At 46.5% G+C, this 19,809-nt stretch overlaps 1 protein-coding gene across 1 annotated transcript; it reads left to right on the forward strand.

The window, feature by feature from the left end:
• Positions 1-1,963: 1,963 nt before the first annotated feature.
• On the forward strand, positions 1,964-4,094 carry LOC119336902 (malate dehydrogenase, chloroplastic-like). Its single transcript, XM_037608987.1, has 2 exons — positions 1,964-2,198; positions 2,479-4,094. The coding sequence occupies exon 2, from the start codon at positions 2,485-2,487 to the stop codon at positions 3,667-3,669; it is 1,185 nt and encodes a 394-aa protein (XP_037464884.1). The 5' UTR covers positions 1,964-2,198; positions 2,479-2,484; the 3' UTR covers positions 3,670-4,094.
• Positions 4,095-19,809: the final 15,715 nt, after the last annotated feature.

Genomic DNA, 19,809 nt, shown 5'->3' on the forward strand with positions numbered 1-19,809 from the left:
CGAACACCCTTTTTTTATGTGAGAAGTGCACCCTCTGATTTTCAAAGCTTTTGTGTTTTTTGACGATTTAGGCTTAGCTTCACACCTTCGTAATTTAACCATCGAAGGTGAACTACAATGGAAAGTATTTTGAATACGGAGTGGTTTTGTTAAGAGTGTTTCAACTTTTTACAGGTGAGCTCACCATGCTTGAAGAGGCTGAAGTACCTGGTTTTTACTCCCTCCGCCTCTTTGCAAGCTAACCATTTTTTAGAAAGAAACATTGAAACTTTGAAAGGGCATTTCACATCTGATAATTATCAAGAAAAACAATAGTCAGTGCAATGGAAAGATCGTAAAACTAAACTTACATCAAAAATAAAGATGACAGAATACTTTATAACCAATATACTCCCTCCGTCCTTTAAAGATTATACTTCTAACTTTGTCGGAAGGTCAAACTTTTTCATATTTGATCGTATTATTGAAAAAGAGTTTCTCCGCTGTGTATTTCAAAGCAAACCATCATTGTCCACATCGCAATGCTGGGCGAGCAGCACATCAAGCCCAAAGAAAAAGAAGAAGAAATAAATGCCAAGGCAGCTCGATAAAGCGCGGAAGACCCGCGACCGCTGCGCCTTCCGAAAACAAACCACCACAGCCCGAGGCTCCGATCTACCGCGAACTAAGCAACACCTCCAAGAAGGGATGCGACGCCAACAACGTTGCTGCCCGGACAAGTCCTAGGGTTTCCCGCAGTACGCGAAGGGAGGCGGGGGATAGCTACTCCCGACACTCTCCAAGAAGGGATAGTGGCACCCACCGGTGTCACCGCATTGGAGCCAGACGAACTGGCAAGGATTTCTCCCGCACGCCAAACCCCACTGGACAACCGGAGCCGACCAGCCAAACCATCACCCAACCATGCGCCATCACGGTTGCGCCGCCACCAACGTCGTCTCGCTGTGAGCACCAGAGGCCAAGAAGACCGGAGAGAAGATTCAAGCGTCGGGAGCAGCAGCACCAAGGCCGAGCGGGAGGGAACCACCTCCACCGCCGTCATGTGGGAGGACCGCGCCTCCGGCACCATCGCGGTAGCCGTCCGGACACGGCAGCGGGGCATACCGGGCCACCCCTGGCCCGGCCAGGCCCGCTAAGCCCCGCCGGCCACGCTGCAGCAGGCTGGCATCGACGCCGCCAACACCCCGCCGTTCATCGCCGCTCGCCACCGCCTCTTGAGGGCCACGCCTGTCGTCAGCCCGCCCCAGCCCACGGGCCTAGATCTGGGCCAAGGCGGGCGTCGCCAGCCCGCGCCGCCGCGCTGCCCCCCGCCGCCGCCCAGAGCTCGCCCCCGCCCGCGACAGGAGCCCCCGCCGCCGCCTGAAGACACCGCCCGGAGCCGCTCCGTCTCGCGCCGGAGAAACCCTAGGTAAGGAAGGGCCGGGGCCCGCCGCCGCCAACGTCGCTTGGGCCAGGCCCGCGGCAGGCGCCGGCGCCGGCGGCAGGGAGGAGGAGGAGAGTAGGGGAACGCTCGCGGGGAAGGAGGGGAGGCGGGGACGACGCGGTCGCGGTCGAGACCTATCCTCTCCTCTAATCGAACAAGTCCTGTTACCACGCACTTTTGTATTTCACTTCCAATATCTTTGATCGTATTTATATAATAATACACCAACATTTATGAAATTAAATTAGTGGCATTAGATTCATAATAAAATATATTTTCATCATATGCGTATTTGGTTTCAAAATTTTTACTTATTTTTGCACAAACTCGATCAAATTTTATGATAGTTTGACCCTCCAGTAAAATTGGAAATACATTCTTTAAAGAACGGAGGGAGTATACCATTTTTTCGTGCAAATGTTCAACGGAAGAAATGTTCATTATTCGGACTCTGATGCTGGAAATGACTCCCATCGTACGGCCGGAAACCTGTCCGATGAAACCAACGCGAGGGATCGGGCAGTGGTTGGTGGCCCATTCTTTTCTTCCCACTCCCCCCTGCCCTTCCGCCAAAGCGTCAGCCGCCGCCTTGCCATACCTCGTCGTCACCGCCGGCGCCGCGACCTCAATCCCGCGCCCTCCGCCACCTTCTTGGGGACGCGCGTCGACGCCGCCGCCGCCGCCGTTCCCCTTCTTCCCCGGCCTCCGGGACATCCTGCTGCTGCCTCCACCTCGTCCCAGTCTTTGGCCACTGGGCCTCCTTCCTTCGTTCGAGGTACGAGCAGCAGCTAGGTTGATTTCATCCAGTGCAGCATCACTTGTCTTAGTTGTTGAATCAATAGATGGATCCCACTACGGTAGGGAGTGGGGAACTTCACAATTTCTGGGTGCACAACCCGGCGACCAACTAGATCCGCCCCTGGATCACGTATTAGTGTCCAAGATCTGGATCAATTGTATGCTCCCGTAGTGTGGCATCAGGCCGTTCTACCGATGCTTGCAAGAGTTTATTATTATTATTATTATACAAATCTAATGCAATTCTGTTCCTACAGTTGGACATGGCATCATCTGCTACCATCAGTTCAGTTGGCGCTCAGGCCGCTCTGGTTTCAAAGCCAAGGAATCATGGTATCAGTGGCTTAAAGGCATCCTCATCAATTAGCTTCGAATTGGGATCCTCATTCCTGGGCAAGACCGGGTCTCTTCGGGCATCTGTAACCACAAGGGTTGCGCCAAAGGCGAAGTCCGCGGCTCGGATACTACCGGAGGCATCTTACAAAGTGGCGGTACTTGGTGCTGCTGGGGGCATCGGCCAACCATTGGGCTTGTTGATCAAGATGTCCCCTCTGGTCTCAGAACTGCGCCTGTACGATATTGCGAATGTCAAGGGAGTCGCCGCTGATCTCAGCCACTGCAACACACCCTCTCAGGTTATGGACTTCACTGGCCCTGCAGAATTGGCCAGCTGCTTGAAAGGTGTGGATGTTGTTGTCATCCCCGCCGGGGTCCCAAGAAAGCCAGGGATGACTCGTGACGACCTTTTCAACATCAATGCGGGCATCGTCAAGTCACTTATCGAGGCTGTTGCAGACAATTGCCCTGGGGCCTTTATCCATATTATCAGCAACCCAGTCAACTCCACAGTGCCGATTGCTGCTGAGATTCTGAAAAAGAAGGGTGTCTACAATCCCAAGAAGCTTTTTGGGGTTTCCACCCTAGATGTTGTCCGGGCTAACACATTTGTAGCTCAGAAGAAGGGCCTCAAGCTCATTGATGTTGATGTCCCAGTTGTTGGTGGTCATGCTGGAATTACAATCCTGCCTTTGTTGTCAAAGACGAGACCATCTGTCACCTTCACGGACGAGGAAACTGAACAGCTGACGAAGAGGATACAGAACGCTGGGACAGAGGTGGTGGAGGCGAAAGCGGGTGCTGGATCTGCTACCCTGTCCATGGCTTATGCTGCTGCCAGATTTGTCGAGTCTTCGCTCCGCGCACTGGCTGGTGATCCAGATGTTTACGAGTGCACGTATGTTCAGTCTGAGTTAACTGAGCTGCCATTCTTTGCGTCCAGAGTTAAGCTTGGGAAGAATGGTGTTGAGTCCATCATTTCTTCTGACCTGGAGGGAATAACCGAGTATGAGGCCAGTGCACTTGAGGCATTGAAGCCTGAGCTGAAGGCCAGCATTGAGAAGGGCATTGAGTTTGCGCACAAACAACAGGGAGCTGCTGCCTCTGTTTGAGTGAGGAGAATGATAATTCCATATGAAGAGGACAAAGGCAAACTGATTGTCCTTTTCTAGTTTTGCAGCCTAGAGTGTGGACATGTAGCACTATGCCCTGGAGCAGCTATATTTCTGAATTGTTGGTCAGTTTATTATGATTCCAGTTTACATGAGGGCGTGAAGCCCCAAACGTGCACCCTGTTCTGGGTCCTTGTTTTGTTTGACACATAAATTTTGGTCCTGTTCCACCTGCTGTTCTTGTAGCTTCCTAAGTTGACGAACTGTGGAATAATAATAAAGCCCATCTTTGATCGTTACCAAGGCACACCATGTAGATCCGCCCCTGCTCGTGGCATCATATTGTATGGTGTCATAGGTTACTAATTGCTGTTGTAAGATGAGCCAGTGGGATGAATAATACTTTCCGCAAGATTTTTGTGCAACATCATCGTACAGATGGCCCCCTTTGTACAGATCCAGGATCTGATTGTCTGAGTATCATACAACTGCCATCATGTTCTGCATAAGCATAAATTATTCATCCATATCAGGAGGCAATTGCTGCATTCTGAATAGATGATTATGCTAATTAGGGGAATTTATCTCCTGATACGTTTCATTTGTTTGCATTTCATAGTCTCGTGGAATAAATGTTTTGAGTATTTGTGCGTAGTCTGGGATCAAAGCCCTGGTGCTTTCAGATGGCAGGGACAGGCATGGTAAAATTCTCAACTTTTTATTCGGCTCTTCCCTATGCACCCTACCTTTTTCTCTGTTAATTTAGTTTTGATTTCTACAGTATACATGCTCGCTCCCTTATACTGGTATAAAGAATTTGGGCCGTGTTGTCTTGTTCCTGCTGTTGTTTTGCTAGGTGAAACCTGGAAGGATTAGGGGAGAAAGCAGGGGAAGAGTTAGTTGATGTTCTTGGGTTTCTGGTCAAAAGATTGGGTGAAGTTCAAGCCTTGAATGTGTTAAAAGGATATGCATTTTGTGCTGTCCTGATCAGCTCTATTTCCTTTTTAGGTGCGCTTCTTTCTACTAGTCAAACCCAGTATCTTGAGCTCCTAGCAGCGTTTTTGTTCCAAATGCAAATCAAACAAGAATGGAGCCTATGACTCCGTGGCTTGAAACTGGGACCGGGAGAGCAACCGTTCGTGTTATTCTGAACGAATACTGGCAGTTCTACTGCCATGTAAGCAATTTTTGGAGTCATGCACCGTATCTCTGTTCAAATTGTGGAGCAAATGTTCTTCTAGATATGGTATTTCTTTAGTGATTTTTCTAAAGCCTCTGAGGTGAGCTCCAACACCATACCCCAAACCGCCCTTAAACGTCCGGATCATGGGGTCTGGATGTTTTTCTGCCATCCCCGACACCAACCCAAGGGGAGATTCGCGAGTGTATGGACCTCTGTCACGTAGGATTCCAACGCCACTGGCTCACCCGGAGCCGTAGGTTTCTCACATTGTCCCTCCCCCTATTCTGTATCCGCTCCCTCCTAGACCTATGTTGTCGTTGTACCACCTCGGCCGCCCGCCCAAGCCTTGTCGAACCTCAGCCATCCCACCCCATGTGTCTGCCCGCCTTGGAGTCTGTCGTTGTTCTACCCCTCGTCCGTCCGCACCTGTAGATGTCGTCCATGGAGAACACCACTCCCGCCAAGTGCTTGGTCAAATGCCATAGCGAAATTGTTGACAATTTTTGCCATACTTTGAAGCAAACACGATGGATTCGGACACAGGGTACTTCTACAACAACTTCATGGAGGACGAATACAAGAATTAAACGGCGATGATGAGGGTGGTCCTTGCAGAGACGAATTCTCAATTTCAAGGGGGCAATCAAGGGACATCGAGTGTTGGACCAGAATAGGGCACGGGGCCATTTGATGCTGATGAACGACTACTTTGTCACCGATGCCTTATTCGCGGACCATTTTCGCCGGTGCTTTCTGATGCGGAAAAATGTTTTTGATCGCCTCTATAATGGTGTCCGAGCCTATGATAACAACTTCATCTTGAAGAAGGACGTTGTTGGAACCATTGACTTCTCTAGTTACAAGAAGTGCATGGCTGCATTGAGGATGCTTACTATGGCATGACCGCATATTCGTAGCACGAGTACCTCCCGATGTCTGAAGGTACATGCGGAGATGCCATGATCAAGTTTGCTACTGCGGTGGTCCAGATGTTTGGACCGTAGTACTTGAGAGAATCAACTGTCGTAGACACCGAATGCCTCATAGCACTCTCAGTAGCAAGAGGGTGGCCATGTATGCTAATATCCCTTGATTGTATGCGCTAGAAATGGAAGAATTGTCATATGGTAAACAAGGGCAATATCTAGGTAATGTTAAGAAGACAACCATCATTCTTGAAGCAGTTGCATCACTAGGCTTTGGATTTGACACTCTTTATTTGTAATGCCCGGATCTCACAATGACATCAATGTCCTGCAACGGTTTCCATTGTGTGCTAGGTTGACTGTGGGGCAAACTCCTCCATGCAATTACAACATCAATGGTCGTGATCATAATATGGGCTATAATCAAATAAATGGTATCTATCCTCCGTGGGCGACCTTTGCCAAGACCGTCTTTGAGCCAAGTACTCACAAAAGAGCTCACTTTGTCTAAAGATAAGAAAGAGCTAGAAATGATGTAGAGAAGACGTTTGGAATGCTCCAAGACTGTTTTGCAATTATGGGATTCAGACACGTTTGTGGAGGGTGATGACAACTTGTATGATCATGCACATCATAATTGGAGAATGAGGGTGAAGGATTTGACGGAGGTCTGAAATTTGAGCACATGGGTGATCTATCCAACTTCCTGAGCAGAGTCAGATGATGTTCCAGGATTTTAGCCAAATGCATCAATGGATTCGACATCAAGGAACTCATGAGTAGCTTCGGAATGATCCGATTGAGCATATGTGGTCGCTTAAAGGGGAGAACTATAACATATGTGCAGAGAAGTTGAATTCAGATTTGAACCACTTTATTTTAAAACTTCATGTTAAGATTGTGTTAGTGTTGATCTCCTGTTAGTTGGCCCAACGGCCAACTAGACCCTTGACTCAGTCCTGATCGGGGACACTCAACTCGACTGGGTTGCGGGCCCCCGTCGCGCAGCTCCGGGAGGTGGGGGCTACGAGTGCATTAGGCCAAGAATGGTTTGCACCCCACCTGCCCTGCCTACTGATCAAGGCGGAGCTGACAGCGGTGGGAAGCTCCGCCACCGCCATCTCTCTGTCCACTCATCGCCAGTGTCACCATCCCACCATGGCCACTGGCAGCGGTTCATCGCACCAGGAGAAGGTAATACCTATCACTACTACCGAAAATCTCAGGCCCATCCGATCCAGAGGATCTATCAATGGTATTAGAGCCACTCTTTGGCTGAGTTTTTTCGGGTAGCAATAGAAACAGAGAAAGAAAGATCCCTCCCTCCCCCCAAGAACCCTAACCCCAAAACGAAAAGTGGGGAAAAGAAGGGCAAAGAAAAGTTGCGCCGCCGCACCGGTCGTGCCGTTCCTCTCGATCCGGACGGGCATCGGCAAGCCGAGCCGTTCGGAAGAAGAACACACCCTGCAAAGGGCAAAGGGGCACCGCTGCCACGCCGTTCGACGGCGACGCGCTTCCGCTAAGGGAAACGCGTCACCGGCGAAGGGGAGGCAATGGCGCCAAGGATCGCCGCCGTCGCGCACAGGGGAGCAGAAGTGGGCTTGGCTCGCGCTTTCTCCCTCCGCGACGCGGTGGACAGACGCACAGAGGATGGGGAAAGAAGCGTCCAACCTCGCGCGATGGTCGTTGACGCCCTCGCCGGAGCGCTGGCGCTGCGCGATGCCCACGCGTTCGGGACAGAGCGACAGATCAGAGGAGGGGCTCGCCCCTAGTCTTCTCTGCAACAGAAAAGGGAAGCTGGAGGGAGGAAGAAAGAGGGAAGAGAAAGAGTGCGTCGCGCCGGGCAGATTCGCCATCGGCGGCTGGCCGGTGGCCAGTGAGCTCCGCCCCGAGCGGGCGAGAGCGGCGCAAGAGAGATGCGTAAGGAGGCGGAATGAGCGCTAGGTTTCGTCCCGAACGGCGCGGCGGGCAAGGTTTTGTTCGAGCGCAAAGCCCGCTTAACCGTACGATCAAATCCGACGCCGTGGATTGAAACCCTAGCGCGCCGCCGGGCCAAGTGGGCCGAAAGTGCAAGCGGGCGCAGCCAAGTGCTGGGCCACGGCCAGCAGCCGCGGGCGCAGTCGCGCGGGCACTGGGCCGAGGTGGCCGCTGCGGGCGGCCCAGGGCGAGTCGAGGTTTCTCTGTTATTTGTTTTTTACAGAGCAGTTTTTTAATAGTTTTTGTCAAGTTTTTTCTCGCAGATTTACAATAGCTTTTCTATGCAAGTTTTTCCAATGAAAATTCTGTTTAAAAAATAGAAAAAAAATAAACAAAAAAGTTTCTGAAAATAAGAATAGAAAATTTTCAGAAAAAGAAATGTTCATGAATTTTAGAAAGAAAATAATAAAGTTCATGTTTTTTTTACTTGGTAAAAGAAAAGTTTCTGTAAATAATAAAAGGTTCATGAATTTTATATTCATGTTTTTCCGCTACGTAAATTATTAATAGTGCTCTTTTACAAAGAAAATAAAAGTTTAGATAGAATTAAATTTAAGGAGCACATTAAAGTGATTATTAAAATGAATATGATTATGTTATTTTTTATGACCAATGTTGTTATTAACATAATCGTGTTTTATTATTGAAACTAAAGGTGCATTTATTTCTATTTTTTGTCCAAAAGTGATATAGTTTTAATTGCATAAACAGTAAAGGCCTATGCGGGCGGGTGCATATTGACCATGTGTCAATTTTGCGGCTGGGCTGCATGCACAAAGTACACCTTGTCAGTCAAAGTCTATTCTTCCAGAAGCATATTTTTGATGAATTATTGATCTCTACTCAAATTGAACCAACGAGATATTTGTGTAGAGATTACAAAAGTAACACATGCTTCTGAATAGTATGTTTTTGTTTTCATGATCTAAAGATGATTTAATTATGATGAGTAAAGATGAGTTTTTCCCTGTGTGGGCAAACAACTTTTAAGCTTAAAGTTCATAAAGGCTTCCGCTGTTTTAAGTGAAAAAAAAGTTGAGCATTAGTTTGTTCTTACAGTTAAATCCATAAAGATGAGAAATTCTCAAAGAAGAGAATTTTAAAATAAATTAGGATGTTGTCGTTTAATGATCATAGCTGATGATGACAACATTATTATATGATATTCGCAAATCCCGTTTCTGCCCAACGGTGATCTAGGATTCAAATTACAAGAATATCGTATGCTTTAATTTTGACCAATGTTAAACTAGAACACAATACCTTTCCTGGAAGAGAGAAATTTTGCAAACAACAGTTGATTTCCATCAATGCTACAGTCAAAGTTTTAGTACTTACTTGGCTGCAATGCTGATGTTAAGAAAGAAAAATCGAACGTCGTTCTGATTTTTTCTCGGTATGATAAAAGAGAAAAGGGAACGAATATGTTCCGGAAATGAGTTATCATTTCTCTCTCTCTAAAGTTTTCATGATGTTTCAGTCTGTTATTGTTTCTTATTAAATTGGAACCAACGAGAAAATTTAATCGGAAAAATGAAGTATAAGTGCATGTTATTAAGTCATTATGACTAAAGGTAATCAGCATATTGTCCTTCGATAGTGATTGAAATAAATAAACGCATGTTCAATTTGACCAACGTTGAATTAAATATGTGTGTTATCAATGCATTGATTGTTAACAATGCATTTAAAGTTTAATACCGCATGTCGGAAAAGTTTTGGCACTTGTGTCATTCATAACTTTGCATTGCAAAGAAAGTTTTTGCGATGACTCATGTACTACTTCAGTATCACATAAAAGTGAAGAAGTCTGGGGGAGCTTTTAAAGCTATCCAAACAAATCCCATGCATTTCCATAGTGTCATGCTGGACAGTGACTTCGAAAGAGCCGAAGGACAAAATAAAGTTGTATACAAACAAAAGTCAAGATTGCAAGCATAACTTGCAAAAGTGTACCAATATCAAGAACTCTGATGAGTTCTTGAAAGTGCAACAGAATAAAGAACTCTGATGAGTTCTTGAGGGGAATGAGGAAATAGTACTCCCATTGTTTTTGCATGACTTGATCATGTGACTACACCAAGTAATAAAAGACTCCTCGTTCACAAGTGTTACAAATAGTTTCGAAATTGTGGCAGCAAAGTAGTTTTGTGCCATATTTCGAGGGGGAGAAAGATTAGGAAGATAAGAAATTCTCCTCAAAATTGAATACGATGCATACAATGTATGTTTAAAGTAAGAATGATCTATTAAAGAAGAATATGATCGAAAAGGGAGTACATCGCTCATATCATTGACACCCCAAATCAAATAAACCCAAACAGAAGCTAGTAAATATACCATCTTTACAATAGATGGGATAATCTGGGGAGTAAAGCATGTTGAGAACTAAAGCTTGAAGAGAAGTGGGACCATATGTTCACTTCGAATGATTCAAGCACAACAATTGTCTCGGCGTTGTATGAACGACAAAAGTTGCGATGACAACAGATGTACAACACCTGTCGTTAACTCTTCAAAAGAAAATAAAGTCAAGGGAACTCTTGTTACTCAGGACTCTATAGTATCAACCGTCTCTTGGCAATGAAAAATAGAAACAACTCCAGATAGAAAATAAAGTGATTCCGCCTCTTTTGGTGAAGCCATGAGAGGCGCTCATTCGTCGAAATGGCAAGAACCATGGAAGACGTCATGAGACCTAGAAATTCCTACTCGTTTTGGAACAAAGAATAAGTTCCCAACGGAGCCAAAACAGTAGGCTGTAATGGGTCTACAAGATTAAACTGTGACTCCTGAGGGAATATGAAAAGCCACTAAGCGCGACTTGTGGCAAAATGCTTTATGCAAAGAAAAGATAAGTGATAATGAGACATTATATGCAGTCTCATAAAAGGATTATCTTAGAATCACAATGGCATTAGTGGCATACTAATATTTTGGAATTGCATCAGTTGGATGTAGAAACAACATCTCCCAAACAGAGATTTGTATGAGAAAACCCTTACACAACACAACCCAAGGGTTTTGTTGTGAAAAGAAAAGAAAAAATATGGGATGCCACATGAAGAAATCCATTTATGGATCAAAGCACGCCACTGAACAGTGGCATCTAAAGATTAAAGAGGACGAAGAGAAGTTTTGGGTTTTAAGGAAGGTTGGGATAAATTTTTTTTGAATATTTGCAAAGTTCAAAGATGGGAAATACTTTTCCTGCTTTCGACGTGTAGATAATGTACTACTTACTAGTAGTGATGTACAATCTACTGTTGAAGAAAAAGAAGATTATTTGTGACATCAAGTCATGATCACAATAATCTCAGTGAAGGTCTATTCACTCAAAGAATGGAAATTCACCGGGATAAAAGAAGAGGGGTATTAGGATTATCACAAAAAGCATACTTAGAAAAGGATTCTAATGAGATATAGTATGCATGCGAGTAAGCTTACGCCTGTCTTATAGTCAAGGGTAATAGCTTGGGAATATTAAGTATTCCAGGAACCAATATGAGATCGATCAAAAGAAAGAGGTTCCATGTGCTTCAGCTGTTGGAAGCAAAATCAGTGCTATTTACCCTGACATATCTCAATTATCTGGGAAATTTTTGGCAGAAGTCCAGTCCAGCAATAGATCACTGGAATGGAGTTAAAGAACGTTTTGCAATCTAACAAAGTATTGTAAGCCTCGTGCTAAATAAGAAAGGGACACATACTCTCAAAAGGTTGTGAGTAAAAGAACTAAGTTTTGGCGGGATGTTTAGTGAAGCCCACACTAGTAGCTAAACACTCGTACCTTTGGAGTTTTATTGTGGAAAAGCTCCAAAAGCAAAATAGTTGCGGTGTCATGAGTTGTGTATACCGCAAAGTATAGCATGATATGAGGCTATAGGACAGGCTAAATGGTTAAAGAAAACCTTACCCGGAATTGATGATGATATGCAGCAGCAATATATCATCCAAGTATTTTATCTCCTACGTCAACATGTCAGGTGTACTGCCAAACACATTGACAAAGAGTTATATGTTGCGAAGGAGAAAATCCAGAATCATATGATAGCACTAACGGTGTAAGTACCAAATAGATGCTTACAGATCCGCTTATCAAAGGCCTACCACCCAGCGTGTTAAGAGAACATGCAGTCGACATGGGAGTTATGGGAGGTCTATGATTTCTGGATTACTAAAGGGCCCAAAGAAAGGTTAAGGTCTTGTTTCAATACAGAAAGATGCATTGTGGCTGTTAGTCTGACGGTAACTGATAACTGTTATGATGAGGCACGCCCTATGTATTGATCTGCACTGAGACAAGGACCAAGAGCAAATCAAGAGAAAGTCAAAAGAGTTACGTCAAAGTGTGAAGTTAAAAGTATAAGGTGAGATCAAGGGGGAGAATGTTAGTGTTGATCTCCTGTTAGTTGGCCCAACGGCCAACTAGACCCTTGACTCAGTCCTGATCGGGGACACTCAACTCGACTGGGTTGCGGGCCCCCGTCGCGCAGCTCCATATAAGGGAGGTGGGGGCTACGAGTGCATTAGGCCAAGAATGGTTCGCACCCCACCTGCCCTGCCTACTGATCGAGGCGGAGCTGGCAGCGGCGGGAAGCTCCGCCACCGCCATCTCTCTGTCCACTCATCGCCAGTGTCACCATCCCACCATGGCCACTGGCAGCAGTTCATCGCACCAGGAGAAGGTAATACCTATCACTACTACCGAAAATCTCAGGCCCATCTGATCCAGAGGATCTATCAGATTGTACTCCCTTCGTCCCGTAATGTAAGACTTTTTTTGACACAAGTGTAGTATCAAAGAACGCCTTACATTATGAGACGAAGTGAGTAATATTTATATTTAAACTATTATTGCATTTGAATATTTGCACCACTTGAAGAATTATTTTGTATATCTATAATTATTTTGAGTGTTGCGAGCATAGAAAAAAGAACATGCGGGGAGTTTGGTGCACATGGTTGGATACTCAACTTCCATATTTGTGTCAGTGGTCTGTTGTTGTGTCCGATTAGGGGTATGCCATGGAGATGCCCTAAACTCCATAGGAAGGGAGGGATTGAGAGCTTCGGTCTGCCTTTGCATGGACCCAACATGTTAGCATGTGAGGATGATGTCTCTGGCCTCGTCTTCGTGTCGTTTGACCGAGACTTTGGTGCCTTCTTGTCGGCATTGCATGCATAGGGAGGTAGGGATTCGGCGATCATGATGGGTGCTTATTTTATGGTGCTAGTTGCCCTTTTCTTGCTCCTCTTGCCACGCCTCCACACAATTCAGCGTCTCCGCATTGAATCATTAAGCCGTCGCAGCCGAACAAACACACAATCTATCAGACAAAAAATATGCATCTTGGGGGAGGGCAAATGCTCTACTCTTCTTAATTCAAGCATTTAATTCTCTTTCCTTCACTAAATATGCTAGGGCACCCCCTCAGCAATACATGTAGATCTGAGTTACAAAAAAATTTAAAATGCATGTAGCTCCGCCACTGGCTGCACGACGTCGATTCGACCCTTCCTTGTGCGCCACGAAAGTGGTCACATGTTGAAAATAGTGTTATTATAATTTTATTAGGAAATTTTCACTTAGCTTCAAAATATTCATGCAATTTTTTAAATATCACACATTTTTTATATAACAATTTATTCCTAAAAGAAGAAGAAAAGAAAAAAGAAGGGAAACCAGGCATAACACGGTTCCTAGAAAAATGAAAACAAAAAAAAAGAAATGGAAGAGAAATAAAAAAATAAAAGGCAAAGAAAAAAAAACTCGACAAAGAGAACCGAAAAAGAGCCATTGGAAAAACTCGGGCGCTAATGGGCCGAACCAAGCCGGGAGCCTTAGATCCGGGGTGGTTGCGCTCGACCTTCCCCCGCCCCATCACCCTCGGTCCACCGTTGTTTCACATCGCCTGCTTTCTCATTGGCCATCCGTCGCTCACGCTGGGCATAAAACCCGTTACCCGAACACATTTTTGGGTAACAACTCTAGAAACCCGAAATTTATTAAGGAAACTCGGGGAGCAACTAACGAAGGAGTAGTCCTTCGGGAGCCCCCGCAAGGGGCACCTGGGTTGTGCTGAGAGTGCGCCACATGGCGTGCTCTCATCCGCCGCCACATGTTGTGCTCTCTCCGACTTTTTGTTTTTTTATTTCCTTGCATGTGTTTTCGGCTTTTTAGATGTTTTTTTGGGTTTTTTTTGCCTTTTCGATTTTTCAACAGTCTTTCTTAGCTTTTGGACAAAAAAATTGGTGCGAACAACACTTTTTTTGTTGCTTTTGCGAGAGGCAGATCCCATGACCGTGCCTCTCGGAAACGGAAAAAAATGTGTCTTTTTCCTTTCGTGAGAGGCACAGATTTGCTTCCGCGAGAGACACATTCGTGCCTCTTTTGGAAAGGAAAAAAATGCTCATGGTTCGGTTTTTTCATGAAGAAAAAAGTTCGTCAAGACCTATCAACAGAGATCTAGTTTTGAAGATCTTGACGCGAGGAATCCAATAGTGTAAACGGTTCAAAATTTGGATGCACGGTTTAAGAGATAAAACATTTTGAATAATTGGATCTATGAAAAAAAGGAAAACTCGCAGTTTGCGACAAGTGGCTAACTGCATAGTTGCGCCAAGCATGCAGTGTGCCTTGTGGCACTGGGAAGGTGCTAGTATCTTTGCAAATAATGCTCCTTAATTTGTGATTTCAAAAAACTAGTTGAGTGCCCGTGTGTTACCACGAACTAATGATGACATATACATATATATTATCGGGAAAACTTTGTTTTTGCCATTTTAGTTTTTGCCAACTTGCTTATGCCACTCTAGAATTTGACATTTCACTTTTGTCACTCTTAGCTTTTGACAATATATCACTTTTCCCATTCCGTGGCAAAAGCAAAATTTTCAGAGTGGCAATTATGTTACATTGTCAAAAGCTAAGAGTAGCAAAAGTGAAATAAAAAATTATCGTTTTTGCCATGGAATGAAAAACACTAGCTTTTGTCAATTTTGCTTATGCGACTCTAGAATTTGACATCTCATTTTTGTCACTTTTGGCTTTTGACAATACATCACAAAAACAATGAAAAACAAAGTTTTCACGATAAGGGAAAACTTTGTTTTTGCCACTCTACCTTTTGCCAATTTTGTTTATGCCATTTTAGAATTTAACATCACAAAAACGGCATTTGTGATGTATTGTCAAAAGCCAAGAGTGGCAAAAATGAGATGTCAAATTCTAGAGTGGCATAAGAAAAATTGGCAAAAACTAGAGTGGCAAAAACAAAGTTTGCCCTACATTATCTACCGTGCACATACAGTGTAAAACACAATGTTAATACAGGTTCTCATTATGTCACAAACCCTTGGACGTTTTTTTTTCAATTTTTTGTCCCCAAAGACAATCTGCCCCTTCCTTCCACAGACGTCTCCATCTGACCTCATCTCTATCTCCAACTATTTTGATGTTGCCTCCTGGTTGTGGTTCTCAATCATGCTACCTCCACTTATGTGCTTGCATTCTTCAACTATAGAGGTAATTCGGTGGTTCCCATAATCTCTTCAATGGATGAATGCACATTAAACACCTTAGTTTAGTATTCATAATGAAGTGAAAAGATACATGCACATTAAACACCTTAGTTTAGTAATCATCTAGCCAAACAAGGAAATGTTTCACATAACTCATAGACATCGACACCGTACACTAAGGGCATGTACAATAGTAAACGCTTATCCAGGCGCTTAGAAAAGAAAAAGTATTTTTAGAAAATTTAAAAGACCCATAAGCGTTATCTCTTCCAACGCAAGGCGCTAAGTACCAGCGCTTAATACGGCTTAGGAAACCGAATTCTGCCTCAGCTTGCGCAAACAAAGCACTAAGTGTTCGCTGCTATACTTGGCATCGATGCCAGCCCCGACGCTGGGAATCCACGATGCAACCGTCGCTTGGCCGGGAAAATTTTCCTAGCACCCTGCTTTAGCGCCGGGCATTGGAGATGCCCTAAAGGATCAAAACAACCATGCACTCAAGTGCATCAATTTAGTACAAAAGAACCGTGCTCTCCAATGCATCAGTCTAGTACAATTACAGCAGTAAAAAAATATGAAAGGTGGAGGTTACGCTGAGGTTGTCTGTTCACCTAGGCCGTTACTGGAAGACCATCAAGAGTTTCTTCCCATAGGTGTCCTTCCACTACTGATGATGCTTCGGACCCATGCGCCCTGCGCTTATCGGCATTCTCCTTCAAGCCCCTGTCGGTCGCGTCGCCACTGGGGGCGAGGGAGAAGGGGATGGGCTGTTGTCGTCGCTGCCTAATTAGAAATCTCAACCCTACCTAATTAGAAATCCAAGAATAATTCACAAGTATATTTCATTTATTAGAGAAGCAAGTACTTCATTGCAGGTCCAGTGTTAATGTAAATTAAGTAATTGAACAGGGACAACATAATCCATTATATAAAGTGTTATATTAGAAGGATTAAAGACATATAAACTTTGTAAATGGTCTCCATTCAAATTGCCATTCAAAAATTTCACAAAATAGTAAGAAGTTCAATCTTACGTGTTAGCTTAACACAACCAAAACGACCATCCTTGGTGTTAAGTTAACTTACTTAACTTGCACACTCACCATTCCAGTGTACAACCTGTAGTTCTTTAAGCTTGACATTTTTCATCACTTCTCTCAACAATTTTCAAGATAAGGGTTAGACAACATTACTTGAAGTCGCCGCAACGAGAACAAGCACCTGAGATGATTCAATGGAACAAAGATTATGCAAAAGCTTTTATACATAACTCTCAATTCTAATTCTTGAATCAGCAAGTGCATTTTGCTTGAGTTTTCTGAATTTACATTTTTTGCTAGATATGTGAGTACAATACTTAGCTTGATTTTATTAGGTCAGTTTGGCAAAATACACCCCAAATGAATTTCTACTGAATTGTGTGATCAAAAGAGGACCAAATGAGGGGCAACATAAAGTATGGCAAGTTTGGCAATAGACACCCAAAATGAATTTCTACTGAATTGTGTGATCAAAAGAGGGCCAAACAAGGGGCAACATAAATAATTGATACTATATCGGATGGGTCAGCTAATGTAAACAATAGCTGATGTACCTTACTAATTCAAACATTTGAGTAACAAGTAAGAAGTTCTTATATAGAATAGCAAGATTTTATAATCCGGAAAGGGAAAAGACCTCATGCAGTCGATTCCATGGTGGAGCAGTACGACTGGCCGACAAAATTCCGCCGTGTAGGGTTTGTACCATTAATCCATGGTTGTGCATCACGGCCTCTTCATGTTCCTTTCCTCATGTCTCATATGGCTAGCTAATACCAGGAACAAACAACAATGCTTAATACTACGTTGCAAAAGGATCAATCACATATGCAGTCATCAAAGAAGCACATCACTGTATATTTAGTGGAGGAGAGGACCCATGTCAGACATCTTCGACATATGGCTGCTGGATTTCCGAGCAGTGCTGCTGAACAAGCTCCTCCTCACAACGTCCGACTCCTCCTCCGAGCTCCTTGCCACCGCCGCTACCATCCACGGTCTCGACGTCGGATCAGTCGATGCCGCAGTCACCTGCGATGAGGTTGCCGTCGCCGTGGCATCCGCGCCCAAGCCCCTCGGCCTCGCCACCGTGATCTACTTCTATGCAGTCTCGGTGCCCTTGCCGACGACGCCGTGTCACAGCTGGCCAGTCCACTTGTCCAGTGTGACGTGGCAAGGATCGGCCCACCTGTAAGTGTGTGTGAATGAGTGCGAGGGAGAGTTAAATATGCAGCCAGCCGCCTGTGGCAAAGCATGCGTGATGTAACAGACTATCTCCTCCCCCAATCCTTCCTCCGAGAGCAATCTCATCTCCCTCCTTCGGTCTCTCCCTCCTGCTCTCCCTCACCTACCGATCCCCTCTTCCTTAGTTCGTTACAGTTGGTAATCAGAGCCAAATTCGCCCAAAAAAAATTCTCCCCATCGAGCTGGTCGTAGATCGATAACATCCACCGCGCCAGTGTGTGCTGCTCCGGCAAGCTCACCCAAAATCCGTCGCGGGGTTCGATCTCTCCCAAGCACGGCAACGACGCCCGCCAAAGCTTCCACGGCGACGCGTCAGGTGCTGGCAGCGATGGACGAGGGCAACAGCAACATCACCAAGTTGCTCGAGTCCCTCCTCGCCAAGATGGATGAGCAAAAAGCGACCCACGACAAGCATATCGAGGTCCAGGCTGCCTTCAACGCTCAGATCTCGCAAGACGTGCGCCGGACTCGCTCGGCAGATCGATCTGACCCAGGCCGACGTCGACGCCACCCGCAAGACGGTGGAGGGCTCTGCCTCGCCCTCGGGGTCGGTCACGACGGTGCCGCATCAGCCCGCCGCACCGCAGCAACCTCCACCGCCGCCCCCGCCGCCTCCACACTCACCGCGCCTGGCCACAGATCCCGCCCGCCCTGCGACCGCCCACGTGCGCCTCGGCGACCATCGTCCCCTGCTGATCCCGATGGCTCCTCAGGGCGGATTCGTTGCTCCAGGAGCCATTCCCTCTCCGACAACGGGCTACAACAGCAACGACTACCACAAGCCGCCGAAGCACGATTTTCCGCGGTTCGACGGCTCTGCGCCGTACCTGTGGTTGGATCGCTGCCTGGCGTACTTCGAGCTCTACAAGGTTGTGCCACACAACTGGGTGGCCACCGCAGCTCTGTATATCAAAGGCCAGGCCGCGCATTGGCTACAGGCTTTTTGACAAACACGCGGCATCACTTGGGAGTCCTTCACCACCGCCGTGCTCGCGGAATTCGGCGCCGACGAGTACGAGGTGGTCATGCACAAACTATTGCTGCTTCGCCAAACCACCTCTATTGCCGAGTACCGCGCGGCGTTCGATGAGCAGATGTATCACCTGCTCGCGCTCGACCCATCCGTCAACACCAAGTTCTTCGTCATCCAGTTCATCCTGGGCCTGAAGGACGAATTACGGGCGCCGGTCCAGCTCCAGGCACCCTCGAGCATTACCAGGGTGTCTGTGCTGGCGCGCATTCAGGAGGAGGAGTTGGGCACCACGCGAGCGCGCCCACGCATCACACCAGCGGGCCGGCCTCCACCGACACCGACCCCACAACAGCCGCGCGTGGCCGCGCCCAACCGCGCTCCCACGGATGAGTACGTGCGCGAGAGGCAGCTTTGCGACTACCGCCGCGCCAACAACTTGTGCTTCAAGTGCGGCGATCGTTTCTCACGGGAGCACCGGTGCGCGCAACCGGCTCAGCTCCTCACCATCCACGTCGGCGATCACGGAGAGGTGCTCTCCGACGACACCATCCACGCGCTGCAGCTTCTCGACGACCTAGGGCCAGCAGCGCAGCCGGCCGCTCCTCTGGGTGATGCGCCCGAATGTTGTCTGCTCTCGTTGCATGCGCTGGATGGCATGGACTCGGCGACAACGATCCGCCTGCTCGCTCTGGTGGGCAACCAAGTTATGTTGCTGCTTCTCGATTCGGGGAGCTCGCACAGCTTCGTCAACAAGTCCTTCGTCGACCGCCTCGAGTTGCCAACTGAAGAGATGCCGCAGGTGGACGTGCGTGTTGCCAACGGTGACCGCCTCACCTGCAACCGTATCGTGCCCGAGCTCAAATGGTGGATGCAGGGGCACACGTTCACCACTCCGATGCGCGAACTCGACATTGGCTCGTACGACGGCATCCTGGGCATGGACTGGCTTGCCCAGCATTGCCCCATGATGTGCCACTGGCAGGACAAGTGGGTCAAGTTCACCCACGACGGCAAAGAGGTAACGTGTAAGGGCATTCTTGTCCCTCTGTAGTTTTGGTGATTGATGATAATGCCTTTGCGGACTAATCGTGTGTATTGAGCTTTTCAGATATATCATGACTAAACACAAGACGATTTGATGCCCCTCGAAGATTATAGTTGACGGCCTTTCTCTACGGTTTGGTTCGGTGGAGTTGAGTCGTAGGAAAGCCGTACTATTAAGAGGGGGTCCGTTTTGGAAAGGTTTGGGTGGAATCTCACGTACACATTCCC

Source organism: Triticum dicoccoides, chromosome 7B (assembly GCF_002162155.2).
Source record: "Triticum dicoccoides isolate Atlit2015 ecotype Zavitan chromosome 7B, WEW_v2.0, whole genome shotgun sequence".
NCBI lineage: Eukaryota > Viridiplantae > Streptophyta > Magnoliopsida > Poales > Poaceae > Triticum > Triticum dicoccoides.

Excerpts from the sequence above, each read along its gene's own strand:
- LOC119336902 (XM_037608987.1), top strand. The coding sequence starts at position 2,485 with ATGGCATCATCTGCTACCATCAGTTCAGTTGGCGCTCAGGCCGCTCTG.